The sequence below is a fragment of the Arvicanthis niloticus genome, chromosome 4 (assembly GCF_011762505.2).
Source record: "Arvicanthis niloticus isolate mArvNil1 chromosome 4, mArvNil1.pat.X, whole genome shotgun sequence".
NCBI classification, from domain to species: Eukaryota; Metazoa; Chordata; class Mammalia; order Rodentia; family Muridae; genus Arvicanthis; species Arvicanthis niloticus.
In genome coordinates this window covers 60,595,390-60,620,542 of record NC_047661.1, presented here as the reverse complement: position 1 = coordinate 60,620,542, position 25,153 = coordinate 60,595,390, and the positions used below count along the sequence as shown (strand labels likewise).

Here is a 25,153-nt window from a genome sequence, read left to right as displayed (position 1 = left end):
AATGAAGAGTATGGTGTTATCTTTGTACGTAGAATGCACGTTTTTGATGGTATATAAGATGAAAATATAAGATGGTATATAAGATTGACTTATTGGCACTGCAAGCAGGGTATCATTTTCAGGAATTTGAAGGTCTTGTATGAATTATGAAGAAATTGTCAGTAGAAATATTACAAGGTTGTCAGCTGTGAGGGATAAGGAACTTGACTGAGTAACTGAGAGTTTGTGGTTGCCCATGAAAAATAATCTGAGTGGATTCCTGAGCAAGGATCTACAGTCTCTTTAAATTTTGTGTGAGACCAAACCTCACTTGTGAATGACTGATGCAATATTATGCAGTGACAACTGACAGAACATATATCAAATCTGATATAACTCAAGAAGTTGAGGTTTTAATAAATAGAAGTAACTTGTGTTGGGTTTCGCAGCTTCCAAATTATTAATCTGAAGAGTTTTTAATAATGGAATCTACATTGAGTGCATGTAGATTACTTGTGACACAGAATAAATGAGTTTGGAAGTTATTCATGAAAAAAAATCCATTATCTTTTATTTTTATATATTAGCCCATCTTCTTTGACACTGTGAACTGCCAATAAATTTTAGGCTTACATTTGTCACTTGATGAAATCTACTTATAAATTTATAAGTGAATTTATATGTAAATTTTCTTATAGTATCTGTCAAAGACAGGACAATGCCAAATGCATTAGCACTTGGAGTTTTTGGTGTGGAAATTTTATGGTTTAATAAAATATCTTAGTGCATAGAATAAAGGATGCTCACTAGGATTGCTCCATGTTAAAATGGGGAGAGTGTGACCTTTACTTATGGTCATGTGTTGACAGTGTCTAGAGGCACTTGTCTGATAATTAGAACGTAGAAAGTCAATGGAGTGCTTAGAAAATGTATTTTCCAGCAGCATGCAGCTTTTGAGATACTGAGGTGATCCGTTGTGTGTGTTTTGCCTTTACTGGTGATGACAAGCAGACACACCACTTGAATACTTGCATTACAGTTTAGGGGAGGGGGATTAAATGTTGCTAGTGTGAGTAGCAATCACAAATGTTTGACCACAGGTTCTAAGGTTTTATCACTGAAAGTTTTTTTTTAACAAGTTATCCTTTGAAAACTTCATGCTTATCTGATCTTTTATTATAAAAACAGACACAAGGGCATGATTTCATTTACTTTCACCAGATTGCTGTAAATTCACTGTATTATGAACTATCCAGTGAGGTAAATTATTTTCAATCTTCCTTATAAACTGTATTAGAAAAAAATGTCAAACATTTTTTGAGGTTAGTTCTGAAGCTCCTGATTTTCCTGCTTCGGCCTGGACAAGAGCTAAAATTACAGAGTAGCGGCACCACACCCAGATTGCCTAGAATTGTTAACCCCTTTCTCAATGAATATTACATGAAAAAATTTATTGTTGTAGCATATATTTCCCTGTCACTCTGCACTTCTTTTGAAGCAAGAACTGTCATCATTTTTTCAGTGGACGATACTTCAGTATTTCATGGAAATGTAATTCCCTTATTTTATGTATAACCACCATATTGTCATACTTAGAAATAATCCATTAACATCGCCATTTTAAATGCTTTCTCAGAGAAGGACAAAATGAGTTTTATGTGTTGGTTAATATGTTTTGTCAGAGTTGTTATTATGTGATATATCTTCTGGTCTAGATTTTGATGAACTGAATACGTTTGATGGTTCATATGCACTCCTATGTTCTCTGTACATTGATTTCTTGATAAAATTCAGTTTTTTTACATTTCAGGTCAATGGTGTCATAAGTGGCATAGAATAGTTGACATTTGTGACCTTGACTCACTAACTCCAGTGGGAGTTACACAAGGTTAACTTTATATTCACATATGTTGGTTTTATGTTAGCTGAATTGTGACTAAAGGAAAACACAAACTTTATTTTCTCTTCACCTTGAGAATATGTCACACAAGAAAATGCTTCTGTAACCCCATAGTTCTTGTTGGTTTACATTTTCAAAATAGTTAGTTGGCTCTAAAACATTAAAAGCAAACAAATATTCTTAATATGTAATTTAATTATGATTTTAGGGGTTTAAATAAAAGAAATACAAGGCCCTTTAGTCTGTTGACATTATGATTTGAATGATGCTGCATTTTCTTTGTCTTTATTGAAAGAGCTACAAATGGCTCCTTCAACTTTTGGCATATGCCCTCGTTGAGGAATTTACTTGTTTGCCAGTATCAGAATGCATTTTAAGCTTACTTTAACTTTTTATGACTAATAAAAAATTCATAAAATTCTCAGTGACTTTTTACATCTTGAAATATTGGTGGACAAACCAGATAGTTGTTTGCCATTGTAAATAGATGTGAAATAAAATCTGGTATTTGAATTTAGATTATTGACAGATTTGCTCACATTTGGTGACTCACACATCACAGAGATAAAACAGATTAGTGTAGTTTTTCAAGTGTGCAGATTATTCTGTAAGGAGGAAGATGATATATTGAGCTTGAATTTTTTATGGGGCCTTGACATTATGCTTCCATAAAGTTATTCTTCTACATGATGAACTTGGCTTCAGTAAGAACGGCTACATTTATTTGAAAGACAAGGACATATGCTATTTTTTCTAATATGAAACTCTAAATTTAGCTTTAAAAAAATCCCCTGCAGCCACTGATTGTTGATCCATGTTCTAAACGTGGTGTAGTTTACATAGAATCAAATGCCACAATGGGTACCAGGTAAAGTTATACCAACGTATAACAAAAGTTAGTAACAAATAGAAAAATGGTCCAATGTTGGGAGCCAACTTTAGTAGAAAGCGGCTAGATCAACTTTGCAGCCATCTGGAACCATATACCCTGATGAAAGACTTGGTTGTCAAAAGCCTATAACAGCTGAAGCACACTCTGATAAATATCTTGTTTATCCCACATAGCTTGTTTTGCTGTTTAGTGACCTCAGCTGTATGGTGCACGTGGTAAAGTGTTTTCACCTGTGTTCTCCTGCTTGTGTATATAAATACCTCAGAATTCCCTTCAATAAGAGAGACTTGAGGGAGACATGAGAAAATAGAAGAGACTGAATCACACCCTGTCTTGTCTCCATTCTTTGCGTCGCTTGCCCCCAGAGCCCCACATTCTCTCTTGACCAGAGCACTAAGCCCCCAAAGCATTGAGGCAAAAGTGTTGAGGCACACAATCCAATACTTATGAAATGAGATAACTCAGAACTAGAGAGATAACTGCCACCATCTGATTAATAGGTGAACAATTTAATTTTTATGAGATCAGTTTCTACAGAAAAAAATATAACAGAAAGCTGCAGGGGAAAAAAAGCTATCAGTCTGCTGCTGATATGGGACAACTAAAAGCGTATGGCAGCCTCTTAGACATCACTGGCTGTGCTATTCAACTGCTCAGAGATTCCTTATGGAAATGTAATAAACCCTATCATGTCACTAGTACAAAATGATAGACAATCACCTTCAGCTAAAGCCATTATGCCATCTATAAGTGGGATATGCTTGGAACATCTTTTATTTTACTTAATTTGGAGATATTAAAGATCTTGTATTTCAGCATGTTACAAGAACACATTTTAGAGGTATAAAGAAAGCATTTTTTCTTTGGCAGGTTTTAATATTTTTTTTGCCTTTTTAAAAATATGTGACATAGACATGAACAGATACTGATAAAAAAAAATCATAGCTTCTGTCCTAATTCAGCCTCACCAAGCTGCACAATAAATCATGATTAACAACGTGGTGGACCTGAGCATTTCACACTCTGGTTCTGAGATGCTCTACTATCTTTATCAGTCATCCTTGCCCATTGTCTTCCCAGGCTTATCAACACTGCAAGCTGTGCTGGATTCAGCTGCAGAGAAGAAGTGGCAAGTGACTGCTATCAATGTGGGGAACATTAACAATGACAAGAAAGATGAGACCTACAGATCACTCTTTCAAGATCTGGAGTTAAAAAAAGAACGACGTGTAATCCTTGACTGTGAAAGGGATAAAGTAAATGACATTGTGGACCAGGTTTGTTCCTTTCTGTTTTCTGCCAAATATAGACTATGCATGCAGCATCAGCATTGGCAAGGATCATTCTGCAAGATGCTTGGACAGCGGTTTTTAGTTTATAGTTCATGTACAATGCAGCGAAAATCATCAATTGAATTATTCCCAGCTTCAGTAAGCAATGGCAGATGGCTGTCAATAATGCTGACCAATTGATTTTGTCATTGAATAACTTCAATATGTAATATAAAACTTTCATATATTACATAAGCATTCTCCTAAACTTACATGCTTTTCCGAGTAGGAAACATTAAATTTAATTCCGCCTCAACATTTTAAGCAGATGTAATTATGTTGAAACAAGTCCCTAGGGTAAAAGTGAGTGGGCTTGAGACTCTTACATGATTATTTCGATATAATGTACTTCAAGTCTATGTTATTTTGTATCTGTGTGTCTTCAACACTATTCTATTGCTATGAAAAGACTCCACAACTATGTCAACGCTTACGAAAAGAACTCTTTAGAGACTTACTGACAGTTTCAGAGAGTGAGTTCATTTTCATGGAGTGGAGTAAGGTAGCAGGCATGATAGCCATGGAAGGCATGGTGCTAGAGTGTTACTTCCTGATCTTAAGAAATAAAGAGGGAAGGAGAGTCTGGAATAAGTTTTTGAAACCTCAATACCCATCACCAGTGACACAATTCCTCCATCAAGTCTCCTAATACATCTAATGTTATCAAATAATTCCACTCCATGTCCATTAAGCACTCAAATATATGAGCCTAAGGGGGATTATTATTACTCAAACCACCGCACTATATCTATATCTCTATATTTTTGTTAGAAGTAGCTGTTGGGTTTGCACACACATAAGGAAATTTGTGTCCACAAATTGTAATCTATAAATTAAAAGGTGAAGGAAACACATTCAGACTATATTCACAATGCAGGAGTAAGTGTTCATTTGGGTTTTCGAAAGAATAATAATAGCAGACATGAGGATGCTTTTGTCTGTCCTTACCATACTGCATTACTTCAGATAAGGCCTTTCAGAATAGGATAAGCATGAAGGGACAACATAAGATACCCAGCAAGGAACCAAATCTGCAATGCTTTCAGGCAGAGAAATGGACCAGACATGTTTTTCAACCTGTTACATAAGGTATCCTTCACTAGTCCTTGTTGGGGTGTGTGTGTGTGTGTGTGTGTGTGTGAGAGAGAGAGAGAGAGAGAGAGAGAGAGAGAGAGAGAGAGCGAGAGAGAGCGAGAGAGAGAGAGAGAGGTAGAAAGACAGAAAAAGATGTATGAACTGAGATAGAGACATAGACAAGAACAGAAGGATTCCAGCTGCTTCTTTCTTGAAAATACATAAAATAAAAAAGAAAACACAATTGTATATGCATTTATATTTCTTCTAGCTCATGAAATAAAAATTGAAATTCACTGATATATTCCTGATCAAAAAAAAAAAAAAATCTTGGAACAAGTGTTTACAAAGCCTTAACTGATATATAATATAGGCCTGAAGAAACAAAAATGGAGTGTCTTATGCAGAATTAGATAACTACTTCAAATGAATAAAACTTGAAAAATAATCAGTTGCACACAAGAGAAGAGAATAATTTTGATTCTGGTCTCCGGAGATGAAGCTAGGATTGTTGTTAACCTAGGTCTCTTGTTGGAAATGTGCACTTCAGAATCACATTTGAATTTCATCGGAGGTTCTCATTAATGTTGAATTTTAATAATATTCAATAGTCTGGTTTACAATTTTAAATATCCCTGCTTCTTCATAATAAATACAGGTGAAGGCCACAATGTGTCCTTCAAAACTGTAAATAGGAAAAATGTGAAGAAAACTGGAATGATAAAATGCAACCAATGTTTGAAGTACAAATCTATAATTCCTGTTATGTAATTGTCCACTTAACACACAACTTAAAATGCATTGTTTTACATCTATATGCCATGAATGTGCACCTCTATTACCTCATTAAATGAGTGTAGAAAATGAGTGGTGTGCTACTTAATAACAATTTATTAAAGGCATTCTCTAAGGAAAGGGTGCAAATAGTGACAAGAAAGACTGCTATTTGAATCTCATGAAATTCCTTTTAGGGGAAGAAAATACATGAAGATTCAGAACTAAAAATTATAGCATATAAACTTGTGCTACTCAGCTTTTTGTTAATATAACAAATAACATAGTAAATCAAATTATAGAGAGGAAATGTTTATTTTGGTTTATTATGCCAGAAATTTTTATCCATGGTCACTTGCCTTTCCACCTAGTGGCAAGAGCCATTCATTTATTTTTTGAATGAATATTCCATCTCTTTAGTGTTTGCTGTGCAGACACTGCAGTCTGTCTAAAGAAACACTGTTAAAATATTGCAAACCCCATCAAAGCATGCCAATGCTGTCGTTACATAATATCAACATGGATGTTCCATGACTGAAAAGAACACACTGTTCTGGGAGAGGATAACTGAAAGAAATGAGGTCAGAATGTTCTTCAAGGAACAGCATTCACCAAATACAAGGTTGTGATAAGACACATCCTAAGAAAAAGGACACTCTTTTATTAATTCATTCAACTTGTATTTGCCAGAGAACAGAGATAGGGTGAAACTCTTTATCATCAAAGCATCTAGAAATTAGCAACAAAATTAACTTGCCTTAGATTAAGACTATTTTAATATCACTTGATAAAACCCTTGAAGACACTTATTTCTAACTGTGATCAGATGAAAAATGTATCCAGCTATCAAAACACTTGAAAATTAGCACAATTTTTCTATTATATAATACTAATTGCTAGTATAAAGCAAAATTATAATGGCTACTATGGCAACACTAACGTTTATAAAGACTTGAACCTAGTTAATATTTATATTCCTTCTTTTCCTCAGTAAACAGAAGTAAGGACAACTGGTATCATTTTGACTATTTATTTTAAGTCTCCAATATAAAATGGACATTCACAAGGTAGCTTGTTCAGTAAGCAGAATCAACAGATGTTCCAAAGATATTTATGGACACAATGCATGTTGATTAAGCTGAAATGAATTAGAATATTTTTCACTTGCAAGATCATCTTTTCTTCAATCTTTTGCCTTCAACCTGGAAGATCCAATTTTTTTTTTTTTTTTATGAAAAGGCAATTTGATTATGTGATGCAAAAAATGGGTTAGAAGGCAATGTAAACCCTAATTTCCTTTCAAACAGCTGCTAAGCAACATGAACATTACATTCCCTAGAAGCTTTTCAAGAAAGTATCTCTTTGCTTTTGAGCCAAATGTGCTTATTCATGCTCCTGACTTTGCCTAGGTGACGGGCGGTCATAGAAGTCTTCATCCAGGAGACAACCACCAGGCTGAGACTGGTTACACCTTGCATGTTAATAACACATGGTTGTGGTAAAGTGGAGAAATTTTGCAAGTAAAAATATAGAAGATGTAAAGTCCTGAGCTATTTGTTAGAAGAAGTGTGCTATTATGCAAAAACAGTTGAGAAAACCCATGTGGTCTGAGGTCAGAGGGAGGGAATTGTGGAGCTGGAGTAGCCTGCAGGATTCCTACAGTATTCAATGTGAAGAATTTTTGAAGAGACAAAGGGAAACAGAAAATCAGGAAATAAACTAATGTTTTTCAAATTTTTTGTAGCTTGCGCTTTCATGTTTTCCATTTGTTTGATTATTTTCTTTTAAAATGGAAAGATAGTGGATCACACTTGGAATCCCAGCACTCTGGAGGCTGAGGCAAAAGGACCCGGTTGGCCTGCATGCTGAGTTCAAGGAGAGTCTGGGCTACAGAGTAGCACCTTTTCTGAAATAATAAATTGATTAAATTTAAAGGAATTATTTTGAAAATAAATGACTCTAGACTTCCTTGGGTCATTTTACAATTTTTCAGCTTCATGATGCATTGGAATGCATATGAATTTGGCAGAAGCTGTGTGTTTGGATTCTCTTTTCCTGTGGGACCAATACGCAGTATGATATTCCCTGGCATAGGCTACTGCTTCCTTATACACTCCATTCTTGAAAGGAAGCAAACCATGCTTCTCTGAATACTTTTTTGCAAACTATGAAAGCCAGTAGATTAATGAAATTAGATGTATTTTTGACCTTAGCTATTTTCATTTTACGGTGGGTTGATCATTAGTTGCATCTCTGTATAGTACTACACCAAGGACATTCACCTGCACATGTTTTCCATGTCAATTATATAGTAAAGGAAATGTGCCTTAATAATATTCAAAGATGCTGTAGACATTGCTACAGTAATCTCTTATTCCAAGATGTAAGCTTATCTTGCCATTGATTTTTGACTCTGATTTATGAAGTACAATTAGCTTCTTAGCTACTTTGTTGCCTAAAGCGAAAAGCAGTATTTATTTGAACTAAACTTTAGCTGCATCAAGGATAATATTATATTTGCTCACTATTATCTCCTAATCTTTCTATAAACTCTATGCCTGTTATATGTTGAATACTGTTGATGTATAGTTATAACATTCCAGAATATTTATCAGGTGGTTATTTTATAAAAAAGAAACAAATATAGACTGAGAGAAATAAAAATATTACTTGTTATGGATTAAATTTATTTGCTTTTATGTTTTCCACCAAACATGTATGGGCATATTTTCAGTATTGAATAAAAGAAGGAAGTTATTTTGACTTAGTGGTTGACTCTTTAATAGATAGCATTTACTAAGTACTAAAGTGAATTGACATACTTGCCTGAGAAATGTTCTCTGTATTTGATACAAATGTTTTATTGAAAATGACTTGCAGAATATAAAACTCAGATTTTTATGTTTTGCTAATTAGATTGTTACAGCAGAGATTTTCCATTGTTGTTCTTCACATGTATTAAATGTTTCTGTTTTATCCTTGCTAGGTTATTACCATTGGAAAACATGTTAAAGGGTACCATTATATCATTGCAAATCTGGTAAGTAATTTAATTGACATTATTTTTATCTGCTAAGATTTTTACTGTCATATGGGTGCTGGGAACTTAACCCTGGTACTCTTAACCACAGAACTACCTTTTCAGCCCCACTACCTAATTTTTTTTTTAAAATATTTACTTGCAATAATCATTATTCATAAGGGATATTTTAAGAATATAGTCTAATTTTATTTTATCAACAAGAAAGGAAATGTTTTATTTGGTTGCATTAGGTTTATTTCCCAAACTACAAATTTAAATTAGTTCCATTATTACATGTGATATAAATATCTTCACAACCATACTTACTCACAAATTATCTTAAAATTTTTATACTAAGGGAAATCTTTCAAAAATATACAGTTTAACTCCATTATTCATTTTATGTCACTGTGTTATATAAACTTACTGCATGCATAGTTGAGTTTTTAATATAAATAATATATGAAATTGATGCACATTTATGAAGAAATTAAATTTACAAACAGGATACTATTATGTCAATAAAATTATCAATTATATATTGTAATAGTAATGTAATAGTATGTTTCGAAAATATTTTATTTCTGATTTTCTACATAGTTTATAAGTAACACAATGAACTAAAAACTGAGTTCTTATAGATGTTAATCATGTTCTCATCAGTATTATTGTCCTTTCAGAACATATTGAAAAAAGCAGATTGGTTAATTATATTTCTTCGGGTTTTTTTTTTCTTTCATAATTATAGCCAATCAATTTAGATTGTTGAACACTGATTTTTATTTACAAAATGGGTTTTAATGTGGCAGTCAAGCAGACTTTGGCTTTCCTTGTGGTCTTTGAATAGCTATGGCCCTGTTTTTTGGAAATTATCTCTACACAACCTGATAAAAATGTGGCAAGACCAGGAAAAGAGGCGGCAAATTGAATATTTATTCTAGATTGTGTGATGGGACTGCACACAAGCTTTGTGTTTATTCAAATACAGGCTTCTTTTTACAGTTTATAGAATATCAGTCTAGCTCTTGGAAAACATCTTTAGTATGACAGAAAATGTAAAAAATAGAACAAGCATTTCAATAAATAATGTTTTCAGTGAGAACACTCAAGTTAGTATCAGTGAGTGTCCTGAGTCTGGAAGAAGTTGGCTGTTCAACGTGAAATGCCTATTTGGTGACATGGTTACAAGTTCCTATAACAATCCTCTGGGGTTTTGCTCTTAGTGTGTACCTAGATTGGAAAAGACTCCGTATAGACACAGGAGTTAACAGGAGATGAAGCTCTGCAATGAGTTTTGCCCAGCTCTGTTCCATGCCTGAAACAGCCTGTACACTCAGTCCCTGTGTGAATTGTGCCATTTGATGAAGAGCACAGTGCCACAGTGAAAGCTGCGATCTTTAAAAATGTCCAGATGGAGAAGATTATATTGGAACATTGAGAAATAATGACAGAAGGTGTCTCATCAATTTGAGAGTTGCTATGTAATGCCATGAAAAAAAAAAAAAAAAAAAAGCACTGTTGTCTAAATAAGCAAGTCCATGCTTTGGTCATGATTCTATTTAGAAATCTACCTAAGTCAATTCTGAAGCTGAATTTAGGTCTGTTTTCTTTTTCCTGAATGCCTGATTTCCTCTCCTCACAAACTCCTGGTGATTGTGAGGGAGTCCTGATGCTACTGGAATGTCTGAGAATTTAGACCCTTCATGATGTTGAAATCTAAAAAGTGCCTCCTGATGTTGAAGGGTTTTTATCCTCCAAGTTCTCAATAGAAAAGTTAGCACTTGCCTGTGGCCAGTGCTTTATGCATGCTAGAAGAGATGGTTATAAATGATTCTTTAAAATTATCACACATTGATAAACCGTTTTAAGAGAAGCTAAATGGTGAATTTATTTCTTCAGATACAGGCTCTGATTAAATTCTCTTTGTAGCCTTTGAAAGGTTAACTGGTCCATAATATGATGAGGGTCATAAGACCCTATGCTCGTGTTTCACCTCTGTTCTCTTCTCGTGGATTTTACTTGTTAATAATTATTAAGAGCATGTAGGCTCTATAATTACTGAGAATCACTTGGTTTTCAGTCTTGTGAATACATCTCCCTGAATGATAGCATGGTTTTAATTTGGTGAGATGTTGCACCTGACTTGTCCAGCTCTCATTCTCTTTTTGTCTCCCGTCTTTCTTCTAATTCTCCTCGTCCTTTTCTACTTTCTCATCCACTCTCTTTCTCCTTCCTCCTCCTGTTTATATATGGAACCTACACTGTTCTCTTCCAAAGTGTGTGAGGGCAGATGGTATTCTACACCCAGAAATTGATTGTTTTGTCACTGTTCAAGGATAATGACGGAGTGGCTTCTATTGTCTCTGGGAAATTCTCTTCAAATTTTTCCAAGAAGTAAAGAAAGAAAATGTTGGAAAATGCAGATCCCTATTTAGGCCTGCATCAAACCTATCTAGGACTTTAGTTGAAGCTGTTTTTTGTATAATCAGAGTAAGATGACAGTATGAATAAAATTAAATGAAACCCCCCAAAAGAGATGAGACTGAATGGCCAGCAAAATAGGAAGTCAGAGGCTTTATCTCAGTGCACTGAACAGATGAGGCATGAGGCTGGGCAGAGATGGGAGAGATGTGCCAAGCACCAAGCACGGGAGGCAGACAGGTAGCTCCTGCTCTTGCTGTACACTCTTCCTTGGTCTTGAGAGGCAGAGCCGGGCTCCATGTGCTCATTCTGAGAACATGATGCTAGCAGCAACCTATGAAACATCAATAGAACCAAAGGGGGAGCAAACAACAAGAATGGGGCTCAGTTGATATTCCGGTAAATCTGATTCCCTGTTGCTCTGTGTTACATAAACTACCCTCTTCTGTTCCAAAGTATGTGAAGTCAGAGGAGGCGTTCTCAACCCAGAAATAGGATAGTCTTGTCACTGTCCAAGGATTGAATAAAGTGGCTTCTATTTTCTCTGAAAAAAAAAAAAAGTCTGTTCAGAATAGTTATGGATGTGAGTTATTGTTTTGAACTGGGGAACACCTACACATCAGAGCATCAGCTGAACTTATTAAATGGGTCCCAGGACACCTAGACACATCAATAGGAGCCTTCATATAGAATTCTGAGCCCTGCCTTTAGTTTTCCCATCATCCTATTCCCAGAGTTTAGCCACATACATACATACACATTTTCGTAGAAGACTGGAAATTTTAAAATAGCAAGTAACAAAGAACCAAAACTAATTAAAAAGGATCCATGACCACTCCTCCCATCCTTGAGGCTTACAGCTAAGCATGTGGGTGAGTTGCACTTGCACACTAGAAATCCAGAGTTTATTTAGCATTGCTTATGTAGAAACAAAATTGTGGGCTAACAAGAAGCTTTCTTTGCCAAGGTAAAAAATGTAATAATTTTTGTTTTAACTAAAAATAAAAGATCGATGCTTAATTTGTGCTATATTTAATCATTATAAAGGATAGAATGAATATGTTTAAAATGTGAATACATTAATAATCGCCATATTGAAATTTGATTTCTAGTTGTAATCTTCATTTAAAAAGAAAAATTCAGTTAAAATTTCATCACGAAATAAAATTTTGATTTATGAAAGTGTAACATGGTAGGTATGTTGAATTGATTCTTTCATGCAAGAGCAACTGCATGCAATTTTAAATTGAAAATTTTGAATTTTAAATTAAAAAATTAATTACATGTGTATACATGAGTGCAATACCTGTATTTGTCAAAAAGATGATATCAAAGTAGTTACTAGAGGATGTGTCCTGCCCCTTGTGGATATTGGAAGGGAACTTGGGTCCTCTCCAAGAGCAGAACATATGCCCTCAATCACCCAACTGATGGATAAAATTCAATTTTCATTTTAATTCATTTCTCATTTAATATAAAATATATTTATGTTAATCAATTAAGAAAAACAATTGGATGTTTGTTTTTTCCTTTTCATTTTAAAGATATTTTATCCGACAACTGAATGGTCAGTTTAACTGAGACTAGTTTGATCAATGTTTTCCATATTTAAGCACATGGCTGTGCTCCATTATAAATTCAATGAAGAAAATCCAGTCCTTACCTGATCCATGGAAGCTGACTCAGTATGAAAGAAAACTTCTATGTAAATACTCCTATGAGCTCTACATGAGATACCCAGTCAGTAAACATATTGATTAAGGACCTGCCATGATACCTATTTTACATGAAGTGTGCTGGCAAGTATTAGCTGTTAAATACATGAAATCTTACCAAAGGCATTTTACGTCTCCTGTGTGTGTTTACCTGCCAAGACATAACATGCAGTGAGGTATAGGAAAGGTGATAACCCACAGGGATAACATAAATCTGTTTTATGCCTAGGGATTTACCGATGGAGACCTGCTGAAAATTCAGTTTGGAGGAGCAAATGTCTCTGGATTTCAGATTGTAGACTACGATGACTCCCTGGTGTCTAAATTCATAGAAAGATGGTCAACCCTAGAAGAGAAAGAATATCCTGGAGCACACACGGCGACAATTAAGGTTTGCCTTAAGGGAAAGAAGGGGCTTAGAAAATACTGGAGGGAGAAGTGTACAGCATAAAAGATGACAAGCAAACAGATAAGCACATTTCTTACATTTTGCTTTTGTATATAAAGAAAATGGTGTTTTACTGTAGTGTTCTGTGCCTGCATCTCCACAATGACTTCATTCATTTATCTATCCAGTGGAAGGTTTATATTGTGTGGATTATGAAGTAGGAACTTTGGTGGCAATTCACTATACAGACTGTACAGACTACTGCTTTCACTCACAGTACTGTGAGGATAGACAGTCAAAAGACCATAGCATGAGGTGGAACAGTAAGTCATGAAACAGATGGCAAACAAAAACATAAATTATATGTCCTGGGAAGCCCTGTCTAAGGAAGCATTTTAAAACTTAAGACCCATGGAACAAAAGGCTCTGGCTTTCATTTATAGTGTTTTGAATATAAATAAAGTAAAGAACAGCAGATATGAACTTTTTCAACCTTCAATCAACTCACTTGTATATAGTTTAAACAATAAGCATATGGTCACACTGAAAATGTACACATTTGTGTATAGATTGTATATATAAAATGATTGATAATGAGTGACCTGGAAACATCAGAATCAGTTTCAGGGAACTACTTTGTAATATGTTGAAAAAAAATACCTTGTTTTATTATTTTCTACAAGGTAAGTGACTTCCTGTTTTGTGACCTTGAATTTAGTATTTATGCTGTCTCTTATGTAATCTTGTTGAATACTGTCATACAACACAGTTTCTAAGAATGACAAAGAACACTTGGTGTCATAGGGCACATCTCTATCTAGCTTAATGGAAGTTTAAGTGCTCATCCATCTCTTCTTTGGACTTCAAGCCTCTGATGTTTTCTATGTAAGATATGTAATGGAGAGTGCATTCCTCTCACATCCTTAACTACTCTTCAAAGTCTTCAATACTCTTTGTGCCATTCCCATACTGCCTCTGTGAGAAACATAAAAGAAAAATAGATTTGTTTTTTTCTCCTGGAATCCACATTATGATTTGATTTCGCGAGTCTTATATCAAAATGGATGGGGAGAGAGGAATCTAGAAATGCAGTCTGTGAAATTTTTACTGAAACTTAGGCCCAGAATTCCATCTGTTGCGCTCACCCAATGTACCCTTTTCTTTGCTCCATTTTTGTTCACAGTGTCTTCCTTTTGTGTGCTTTATCTAATTTTCAGCGAGTTCATGATGATACATCCTAGTGGGATACTGCAAAGAAGAAGGTTTATTAGTTTAAAATAGGCTTGAAATCTGCTATTGAGCCAGATCAGTGTTCTCACTCATACAGCGAAATCATGACTATTTCCCAGCTGTTGTGAAGACTAAATACCATTTAGTACATTTTTAGCACAGTGCGAAAACTATAAATTCTAATAAAGGCTCATTGTTTCTCCAATCCTTTTCCAAAATCCAGGGAATTTTAGCCAGTTGTGAAGGTCTATTCCAAGTTGGACATGTTGTAATTCCTCTATTTTACCCCAGAGGCTTCATACAGATCACTGAAAGCCTTCAGGGGAAATTTATCTCTGGGAAAGAGTTTTATACTAATGAAGATACACATTGCCCTTGTACTAGAGGGCCAAGAAATGAATCACACAAAAGAAATGAAAAATGTATGAATTTTGCTCTTGAGAATGCACAGTATAAAAGAAAACACAAATATGTTGATGAGCAAATCTAATAGAGTGTGTCAAGTGAGCCAATTCCCTGAAGATAATTAGGACAAAATGTGGGAAGTGGATTAAGGAATGCTTTCTGTAGGGGGCGCCAGATTACCTTTTACATGAAGCTAGAACTGAAAGAAATGTGAAGAAGGGAACATGGGAAAAAGAGTCGCATATGGAGACTCAATGTCATGCCCTAGCATGACAAATAGAAAACATCAAATCTTACACTGTTTTTGAAAAAAATTTGTAAAAGGACAGGTGGGACTTATAAGTGGTACAGTTCTGTGGCTGTCTGTAGATGTATGAGGCAATGATCACAAAAGAGTGATTTCCTGATATCTATTGGAAATGAGCCTAGACTAAGTGGTCACCTGAATCCATCAAGCTCTACAATAGTGTCTACTGAATTTTAGCATAATATTATAAGAATTGTAAAAGTAAGTAACAGTTGTTTCTTTTCCCAACTCTTTCTTAAAATGAAGGAATTTCAACCTTTCATTCTCTCTTTGTTCTTTGCCTTGTCCTCTCTCTTGCCCACCCTCCATCTTTCTCTCCATGATCCCCCTCCACAAGCATAAAAACACTTTACTTACTTCCTGACTATAAAGTTTACATTAGGCACAGTTAGAGACCAACAAAAGTTAGTCATAAGACAGAGCTATAAAAATATACTATAATAAAAGTAATGTAAGTGTGCTGTCATAGTATCTTCCTATGTCATACTAATTCTTTTTTATGTGATAATTTGTGATGATGATACAGTGCCTCTATGATGCAGTAAGGCAAGGAGGATGATTCGGGCATTGTTGCTTTTCTTCTTTCCTTATTGTGTTGGAAACTTTACTTTTTCACATTAAATGTTCTTTACACTATCTCACCAACATATCAAATTTGCAGTGATACTGTATGTCAGTGACACTACCTAGTAAAATGAGGCTTATTTGGGGGAAGCTGAGCAAATTCTCTGTCATGAACCTGGTTACTATGATTAATGGAAGATTACATATGAAAGCTGAATATGCTAAATGAAGGGATGACTTATATGTTATGCAGGACAGAGGAAGGCCATGAGAGTGTCCTGAGTATCAGAACAGCCTGCAATTTAAGTACCATGAGTTAAGTATTTCTGGCATTTAACTGCATACTTTACAGCATAATTGAACATTCAAAGTTGTAACCATGAAGATAATATTGATATGAGAAAATGAATACCTTCATAGTTCTTTTGGACTTATATAGGTAAAACTAAGAAAGAGTTCTATATGGGCCTAAACAAAAACTATTCTCAGTGTAATTTTTGTTTGACTGAAAGGAGGCAAATCTCTCTAATGAGATTACCATCTAGTGAGGTAATTTCCTTTCATGCTCATTTGGGGGCCTTTTTTTCCCCTTTTCTTTATTACATTTTTATTTTTTTGAAATTAATTTTTTATTTTATATTTTATTTACATTTCAGAAGTTGTGCTCTTTCCCATTCCCCAACACACACCCAGAAGCCCCCTATTTCATCTCCGTCCTCCTGCTTCTATGAGAATGTGCCCTTACCCACCCAGCCACTCCCACCTCCACGTCCTCAAATTCCCCCACACTGGGGCATCTAACCTTCACATGACCAAGGACCTCCTCTCCCACCTATGCCCAACAAGGCCATCCTCCCCTACATACACAGCTGGAACATTAGGTCCCTCCCTGTGTGCTCCCAGGCTGGTGGTTTAAACCCTGGGAGCTCTGGTTGGTTGGTATTGTTGCTTTCCTCATGGGGCCGCAAACCCTTTCATCTCCTTCAGTCTTCTCTCTAATTCCTCCATTGGGAATCCCATGATCAGCTCAATGGTTAGCTGTGAGCATCCACCTCTGTATATGTCAAGCTCTAGCAGACCTCTAAAGAGACAGCTAGATCAGGCTCCTATTAGCATGCACTTCCTGACATCCACATCAGTGTTTGATTTTGGTGACTGTACATGGGATAGATACCCAGATGGAACAGTCTCTGGATGGCCCCTCCTTCAGTTCTGTCCCACACTTTGTCTCCATATTTGCTCCCATGAAGATTTTGTTACTCCTTCTAAGAAGGACTGAAGCACCCACACTTTGGTCTTTCTTCTTCATGAGCTTCATGTTGGGGGGTCTTTCCTGATTGTAGCACTTATACTGCTGATTAAAATCACATTTTAGTATTCTATAATAAAAAATTTAAAAACAATATATAATAAGAGCTGTAGGCATAAAAAAATCTATAAATATCCAATTCATCAAATCAAATTCTTTTCATGGTTAGGCTTTAGAAATTATAACAAAATTGTGGGAAAGAGAAATTCATGTTTGAAAGTTTAAATTCCTAAAACTTAGTACAGGCTCCATATTTTCTTAATTAAAACATATTCAATTGATATATGTAAACTCTTAATTGAATATGTACATATTTTAATAATAAACAAATAGCAATGTTTAAATTTATTCCTCTTTACATAATTAAGAAATGACGAGAGTCACAGCCCTGAGACATTACATCTGATTCTTACTAATGGTCTAATGACTTGCAACAATGTTCAGGAATTCATTCTTCAGAACAACACGTATTTCTACTCCGTAGTAGGAATTCTTCTAGGTGAAATAAAACAGAAAATATGGACATGTTTACATCAGAAACCAATAATCACTTTGCAGCATTGTCAGAAATGGTCCTGTCGACATTTCAAACTTAACTCTCTGTTATCCCTCATGAGCTTTTGATTTTCCCATTGTTACCTTTGCCCTCTTCGGCCTCTGCAAATTCCTCTTTACGCTGTCTTTCCCATAACATATGATGACAACTCTGACCTTATGTGCTATTTAGTCCAAACATTTGAAAATATTAACACCATCCTTCCTCTCACAGCTCACATCCATCCTGCAGCAAATCTAGCTCTGTCTCACTTCTCACCTTGCTTTGTCTTGTCCTTTACAACCAGCTTAAACCCAGCCACCACCCACTGTCTGCTCTGTTATGGGGCTTTCTGCAGAAATTATTCTTTGGCTTCCTCTGTCTCCCGTGCCTTCTATTTTTGTGCTCCTTTTAAAATAGAGTTACAGCGTGTCATAATTCTGCTCCAAAAGCCCCAGTATCCTTTTGCACTTGGCATGAACACAAAGTCATCTTCTTGACATAGGAATTGCTCATGTTCTGCCACTTGCGTGTGACCTCAATTCTTGATAATGTCCCCTCACCAATTTTCCTGTAACGGTATTCCTCCCTTCTAGTCCTTAAATACTGACATTTTCCCACTTAGTGTCTCTACACTGTCTATTTCCTTTTCTAGAACATTCTCTTCTTTCATTTCTCTTCACAAGCAAGTAAACCTGTTGTATTTCTTCAAGCTTGATCAAATTGCATCTTCCTATTGAAACTGAAGTTTGGTTCTCTAAGCCACCGTATTTACTCCATTCAAGGGAGGTGACATTGTAGTGCCTTCGTTTCAAGGAGTCTTCTTTTCCATTTAAAGTTATTCTTGAATTCTACTGTCATGTATTTGTAATTAAACTATTCTTCATGCTGTTAGTTTTATCTTTTGCTTTTAAATAAAAGTCATGTTGTCTATCACAAGAACATAAAATAAAGACATAAAAATAGTGGCTTCCAATAACTTCCTTCATATACAAGTAAAGAAAGACATTACATATAAGGATCATGCTGGGCAGGTTATAGGATAGAAAGGATGCTTGGAAGAAGCAAAAGTGTTTGAAACCTGAAAGTGAGTAAGTTACATAGAGCAGAGGATCAAAGGCTGTAAGTAGAGGAAAGCCTATATGAATGTTCTCAGTCTAGGAAAACAGAAAATTTCCATCAGTCTGGGGTCTAAACAGAGGTGTCTAAAGACTATGCAGAGTCAGGGAATGGTGACCTGACAGATATGTAGCTTTGAGTTCGATGGCCAGCATGGTGAAAGGCTGTAACATTCAGAGGGTGTGTGCTGATCAGCTGGGCACAAAATGATGACTGGACTCCCTGGTGACAAGTAATTCAGGAGTCATAAGGGAGAAAGGTATCTCACAGGAAACACTTGTAGAAAGAACAGTAGTCATCTGGTAAAAGACATAAGAAATTTGAAATCATCAGATTGTCAAGAAAGAAAATACTGAATTATCAGTGCTTCAGAATTTTCTTTAAATGTCTGCTACAACCATTTGCTATGGTCCTTTGAGCAAGTGCAAGCAGAAGAGTGGAGAGCTGCTTGCCCTGGCAATTGTAAGGAGGCTGTGATAATCTAGCCTGACTTTGTTTTACAAAGGACAATGCAAATAGATCATTCTCCTCTCTTGAAGATTTCAAGAGGAGATAGAGCATAAGTAAACTTACAAGTATATAAAAAAAATTATAACACTTTCCATATTGAGAGAGATTTGGTTTTTAGAGTCTCCACCTTGCAAGACATGGCTATTGATGCTTCATTATCATGTGGTAACCTTTGCTCCACTCTGTTTTTAATGTCCTCATGGCAGTAAGGGACTCAACTACAACCAGGAACTCACATTTGCATGGCATTTTAAATAATGACTCTCCCACCAGAATATCATTTTACTCAGGAGTAGACTTAGCACATTCTCAAACATTCTTAATTTGCCCTAAGAGTATTATTGGGCCTTCTGAAAATAATATAATCTTTTTTCAGTCTGGTAATTAGCATAATGTGTTAAATAGTACTCCATTGGCCTAATAGTATTTAAACTGACCATACACACAGCTAAGACACAGCATTTACTACTGCAAATATTAAAGCAACGTACTCATCACACCTGAAAGTTTGGTGCATTTAAGCCTTTGTACTTTGTAATTTAAAATAAATATATAAGTTAATCCCATATCTTTACAAAACTGATGTTGCTAAGATAATATATCCTGAAAAATTACTGGCAAATAAAAATATTGTGCTATTTAAATGAAATTCATTTTTATAATTGTAAGGAAGGACATCTGTGCTCTGCTGCATTCACTCATTTCTTCCTCTGAAGAGCACTGAAGGACAGCAAGATATCTTTAAAATTCCTGCTGAAACAATTATATAAAAGTCCAGTTTCAGCTTTTAGTAGAGGCTACATTAATATTTCCAATGTTTGCTTACTCTCTGCTCTCACCCGTGGTCTCTTCATTATGCAAAGATTCCAGGAACTGGTGGGTAAATATCTTTGATCACCAAGTGTGTAGAAATTTAGCCAGAATTACTTTAGCACAGTGGTTCTCAACCTTCCTAAAGCTGCGACCCTTTAATACAGTTCCTCGTGTTGTACTGAGCCCTAACCACAAAATCATGTCATTGCTACTTCATCAATGTAGTTTTGTTTCTGTGATGAATAGAAATGTAAATATCTGATATGTGACCTCCAATGGGGTTGAGACTCACAGGTTCAGAAACTCTGCTGTAGAGTTTCTGTCTTTTTTCTCATAAGTTGTTAACCTCAAGGAACTGGGCACAGAAGAGAATGATTGAGTCAGCCATGAAATGAGTCTCTGAACCAGTCCTTACTGTAGCTGAATCATTTAGTCAGTGCTTTTAACTGAACTCCTTGTTCTATTTTCGTTTTTCTAATTAGCTTTAGGTATGGGTTTGAATCTTTAAGTATCTAATTCCAAGTGTCTGAATTGAGAGGCTTGCTTTTTTAAGTAAGATTTTGTATCAAAGTCAACAGACAATCTTGATATTTTAGGCATCTGTAAGTGTGTGTGTGTGTGTGTTTGAAAATAGCAGACCTTCTTTTTGTCATATTCATTGAGATTATTTTGTTATTCCGAGAAAAATAATAATAGATGCTAATTCTAGTTTCTTTACACTGAGCTCCTATTTCCCTCTTGGGGACAGCATCTTGCTGGCTGATATGATTGCCAAAGAGGTGGTTTCGTGCCTCTATGCAGTGTGATTCCAAAGGGCACATGTTTAAGATGCTTTACAGTAAATTAAAGATGACCTTATCACAGACAGCTCTTCGAGAGGAGGGACAGTCGGTGAATTTTAAATTAAGATAAGTGAATAATTTCAGACTCCCTCTGTTCTCTTTCCACAAGTCTCTACTTGATTCATAAATATTATAAGGAATTAAAATAAAAAAAACTTGCTAAATCTTTCTTATAAATGTTTCTTTGAATCTTTCTTATAAATCTTTTTTAACTTTCATAGCACTCACCACTTTGGTCCTGTTGATAATTATTTTGTAAAGCAAAGAATCAGAATATTAGATTCTATTAGATTCTGCAAAGGTATGTCATAATTTAACTAAAAAACTTGTGTTATCTTAGAAACGAGTATGAGAATTTTTACCAAGCAGTGAAAGTTTCATCCTGAAGTGTGTTGTGGGAAGCTTTATTTTTACAGAAAGTAAGGTATTGTTCAGGAATATTTTAAATCTCTGACAGTGCTAAGCAGGTGGGAATTATTGCTCAGATGTCTTAGGCTATACTCTTTACTGTGTGAGTGACCTAGTTTCTGAAATTATTTTACCTCAGAATTATGTTTTTTATAAAATAGTGATTTTCAAAGCAAGTAAAAAAAATACCCGTGCTTTCTAGTAATTGCTAGTGATTGCTAGTAATCAAAACGAATGGCTGGTCCATAACTGACACATTTAGCCTATTTTACTATTTGCCAACTCACTATTTTCTATTCATCCACTTACCTAACAAATTTACCCAAAGAATGGCAACTGTCATGGTCTGGCTTCTTAGGAGTCAAGACTTCCTGTTTTACACAGTGACAGTCTAGGCCAGTGGTTCTCAATGCTGTGCTGCTTTGATACACTTCCTCATATTTTAGTAACCCTGTGACCATATAATTATTTTTGTTGCTTTTTCATAACTCTAATTTTGCTACGGTTACAAATCATTAATGGTAAATGTCTGTGTTTTTCAATGGTGTTAGGTTGACCCTGTGAAATGGTTATTCAACCCCACAGGGGTCGAGACCTACGGGTTGAGAACACCTGACCTAGAGCAAACCGGAAAGTTTAGTCATTATCTCTGAATGAAAGACAGCTGGCTTCAAATTCTTCCCTTATAGCAAACTTTTGGGGCTACGTGTAAAAGACAACTTTACAACCTGGAATCTTCACCTATAAAATCAGAATAAAATGATTTGTGACTTTAGATGTTTTGGTAACTATCAGGTCACAATAAAACTATTTGTACCTTTGTATGTTTTGTAACCACAAGCACCATATAGAGACCTAAGTGGACATGGATTCCCCTCCTTCACTGTGCAGTTCAGTACCTGCCCACTCCCAACAGACACTGTTTACGTTCCTCTAAGAAGCATCACAGAGCTGCTCCTTGGTAACCATCCAAGATAGCAGAGGAGCCAGGATAGGCAAATCTAAGTGCAGGCCTGCTTTCTAACAAACAAGCTCTGTGCTTCCTGAAGCATATTCAAATCATTTCAAGTTTCATAACAAATTGAAAATGGGGCAATATATAGGACTTAAAGCATTTTAATAGTGGCTAATGGCTTGTATTTTTTGTTTTAAATGTCATTTCCTATGTTTTCAAGACTTAGATAGTGTGTAAGAAAACATGGCCCGGTGTGATAATCAGCAAAAGCTTGTACTGTAGTCATGGCCTTTTCTTTTATGTTCATCTGCACGAGATGAGATAAATAGAAATATTTTCCTCTCTACTGCCTTCTCTGGTGTTAGAAATGGCCATCTAATGTATCAGTGATTACACTGTTGCATTATTGAATGATTTGCATGATATTATTGGACATGACAAACATTTAAAATTCACATTTCATTTTATCTCTGAAAAATAAGTCTCAATAAAGATGCACTTAAAATGGAATAAAGCATACATTTGGAAAATGGACCATAAAAACCATTTCTCGGATTTCTTGTGCTAGTGTGATGATGTGGTGCCTGTGGGGGGAGCTAAGCCAAATGGCCCCCCACTGAAGGATAAACTCCCAACTTGGCTGAGAGAATTCACAGAACATAAACATCAAGGCAGAGATACTGCAGTTGTTTCCAAAGATGGAAGATAGTTACACTGTCATCATGTTCCCTTCAAACTAATTTATATCTACTTTAGCAAGTGGAGAAATCAAATGGAAATATTTAACTTGCCAGTCAAAATTGTGAGCATACTTGTTTAGGAAAATAAATGAACCACAAACACAGAGCAGAAGCTAAAAGGCAGGGAATGCTGAGGATTCTGCTAGCTCAGAACTGTGCTTCTAACTGTGAGTTTTAATTTAAACAGATAATAAGCTTAACATGTGTTTAGGTTTGAGCATTTGAGTAAGGTTGAGGGGACAATACCCCACCCCCTGAACACTGGGCATGCCTAGCTGCAGTGCAGATGTGTTGCATGGATCAGAATGCTTTTTAGTTTAGCTTAGTTGTATTTCTAATGTAGTTTGCAGGGTACTATTATCTTCTAAAACAGTTTAGTGGGCAGCCTCATGGGTTTCTCCCTGTAATGAGAGTAAGCCGACTTAATAAAGATCTTGGCCTTTAGCTATTACAATTTTAATACAAATTACAATATTTTCTTAATATCCAACTTATTCAATTTAAATTCCATTACCTAGTGAGAGACCTAGGCATTAGTGTTAAGAGTTAAGTTGGCAATAAACTGAATACTCTGCAGAAAGAAAATTAATGTTTTTCACTGTGGGATAATAAAAATAGACACATAGTGAGGCAGACAAAACCTGCTATATCCTTTCTTATTGGTTTCAGCAAATCTTTTAAATCAACATGACTTTTAATCGGAATATAATGCAGTTTTTTTTTAATGACACAAGGATGCTTTAATACAATGTGAAGATACCTTCAATGGAATGGAACCAATTGCATTCCATCCTATTAGCACTTTCTTCTACGTTTAAAGATTATGGGCTTGTTATATTAGTCTCTTTGACTAGGATTTTAAAAAGCTATAATCCTTCCTTCCTTCCTTCCTCCTTATTTCCTTTCTTCTTTATTCCTTTATCATTTCTTGTCTTTTCAATATGTCAACCCCTATTGTAGTCTATAAGAATTCATTGGTAACAGACAAGATCTATCGTTCCCTGAAGTACTTATTCTAGAGAAGAGGATAGTTAAAAGAAACAAATGAAGAATATTCACACAGGATGACCAGATGCTGCAAAATGCTGTAAATAAAGACAAAGAGGAATGTATCTGATGGAGGGCTGTATAAGAAAGGCAGCACTAGGGAAATCACATTTAAAAGTTTCAGAATGGCACTCCCAGCCAGGAACTGAAGAAAAGCACTTAGCATAAATAGAGAAGATTGACACTCAAAGACAGATTCAGAAGTTCTTCTCAATGTGCTTTCCTAGGAAGAAAATAAAAAATGTGCTAGTGATTGGAAGGATACATTGGTCCAAAGCATTTCCTGCTTCTTCTTCCCTCTTCTCTCCTCTTCTCTCCTCTCTTATTTTTGCCTCCAATCTTCTTTTATTTCCCCCTTTAATTGTGGTAGGAGATAAAGAGGTTGGATTTCTTGTAAAGACGGTTCAATAGAGAGAGCAAGAGAAAGTGAGCTGATGGGAATTATTGTGTGTGGTTCCAGAAACAAGTGCACTTAAGCAAAGCAAAGGCATGAGACCAGAGCACTGGAAGAGAGTCCCCCTAGGAGGATGTGGCCAGCCTCTGTTTCTGTCAACTCAGGAGGGCTTAGGCTTTTTTCCTGGTGACAAAACAGGAACTTCTATCCAGGGCCCTCTTGCTCTCCACAATACAACATAATCAAAAAGAGTTTCAAGAAATAGAGGCATGCGGAGGCTATATGGTATTTAAAAAAAATGATCTGAGTCACCATGGGACAAGAAACATTACTGGAAAAAAAAATGAAGACTTCTCAGCTGTACTGCCCATATGCCATTTGGGATTTAAGTTTAAGAATTTAGTACCACAGTGTCAGTTATGACGTTGCACTTTTCTCTAGCTGTACCCCAACTCGTTGGTACCTTTAGATTGAAAAGT

The 25,153-nt window shown here is 35.6% G+C and overlaps 1 protein-coding gene across 9 annotated transcripts in view; it reads left to right on the top strand.

Annotated features, from left to right (window-relative positions):
• The window catches only part of Gria2 (glutamate ionotropic receptor AMPA type subunit 2), a 109,928-nt gene that overhangs the window by 58,801 nt on the left and 25,974 nt on the right, over positions 1-25,153 (top strand). For all 9 annotated transcript variants that reach the window (XR_013109869.1, XM_034501251.1, XM_034501250.2 and 6 more), the window contains exons 4-6: positions 3,852-4,048; positions 8,937-8,990; positions 13,338-13,499. Coding sequence is in view for 8 of the 9 variants with exons in the window: in XM_034501251.1 (XP_034357142.1) it covers positions 3,852-4,048; positions 8,937-8,990; positions 13,338-13,499 (413 nt within the window). In the remaining variant the exon portion in view is untranslated. The remainder of the gene's footprint in view (positions 1-3,851; positions 4,049-8,936; positions 8,991-13,337; positions 13,500-25,153) is intronic.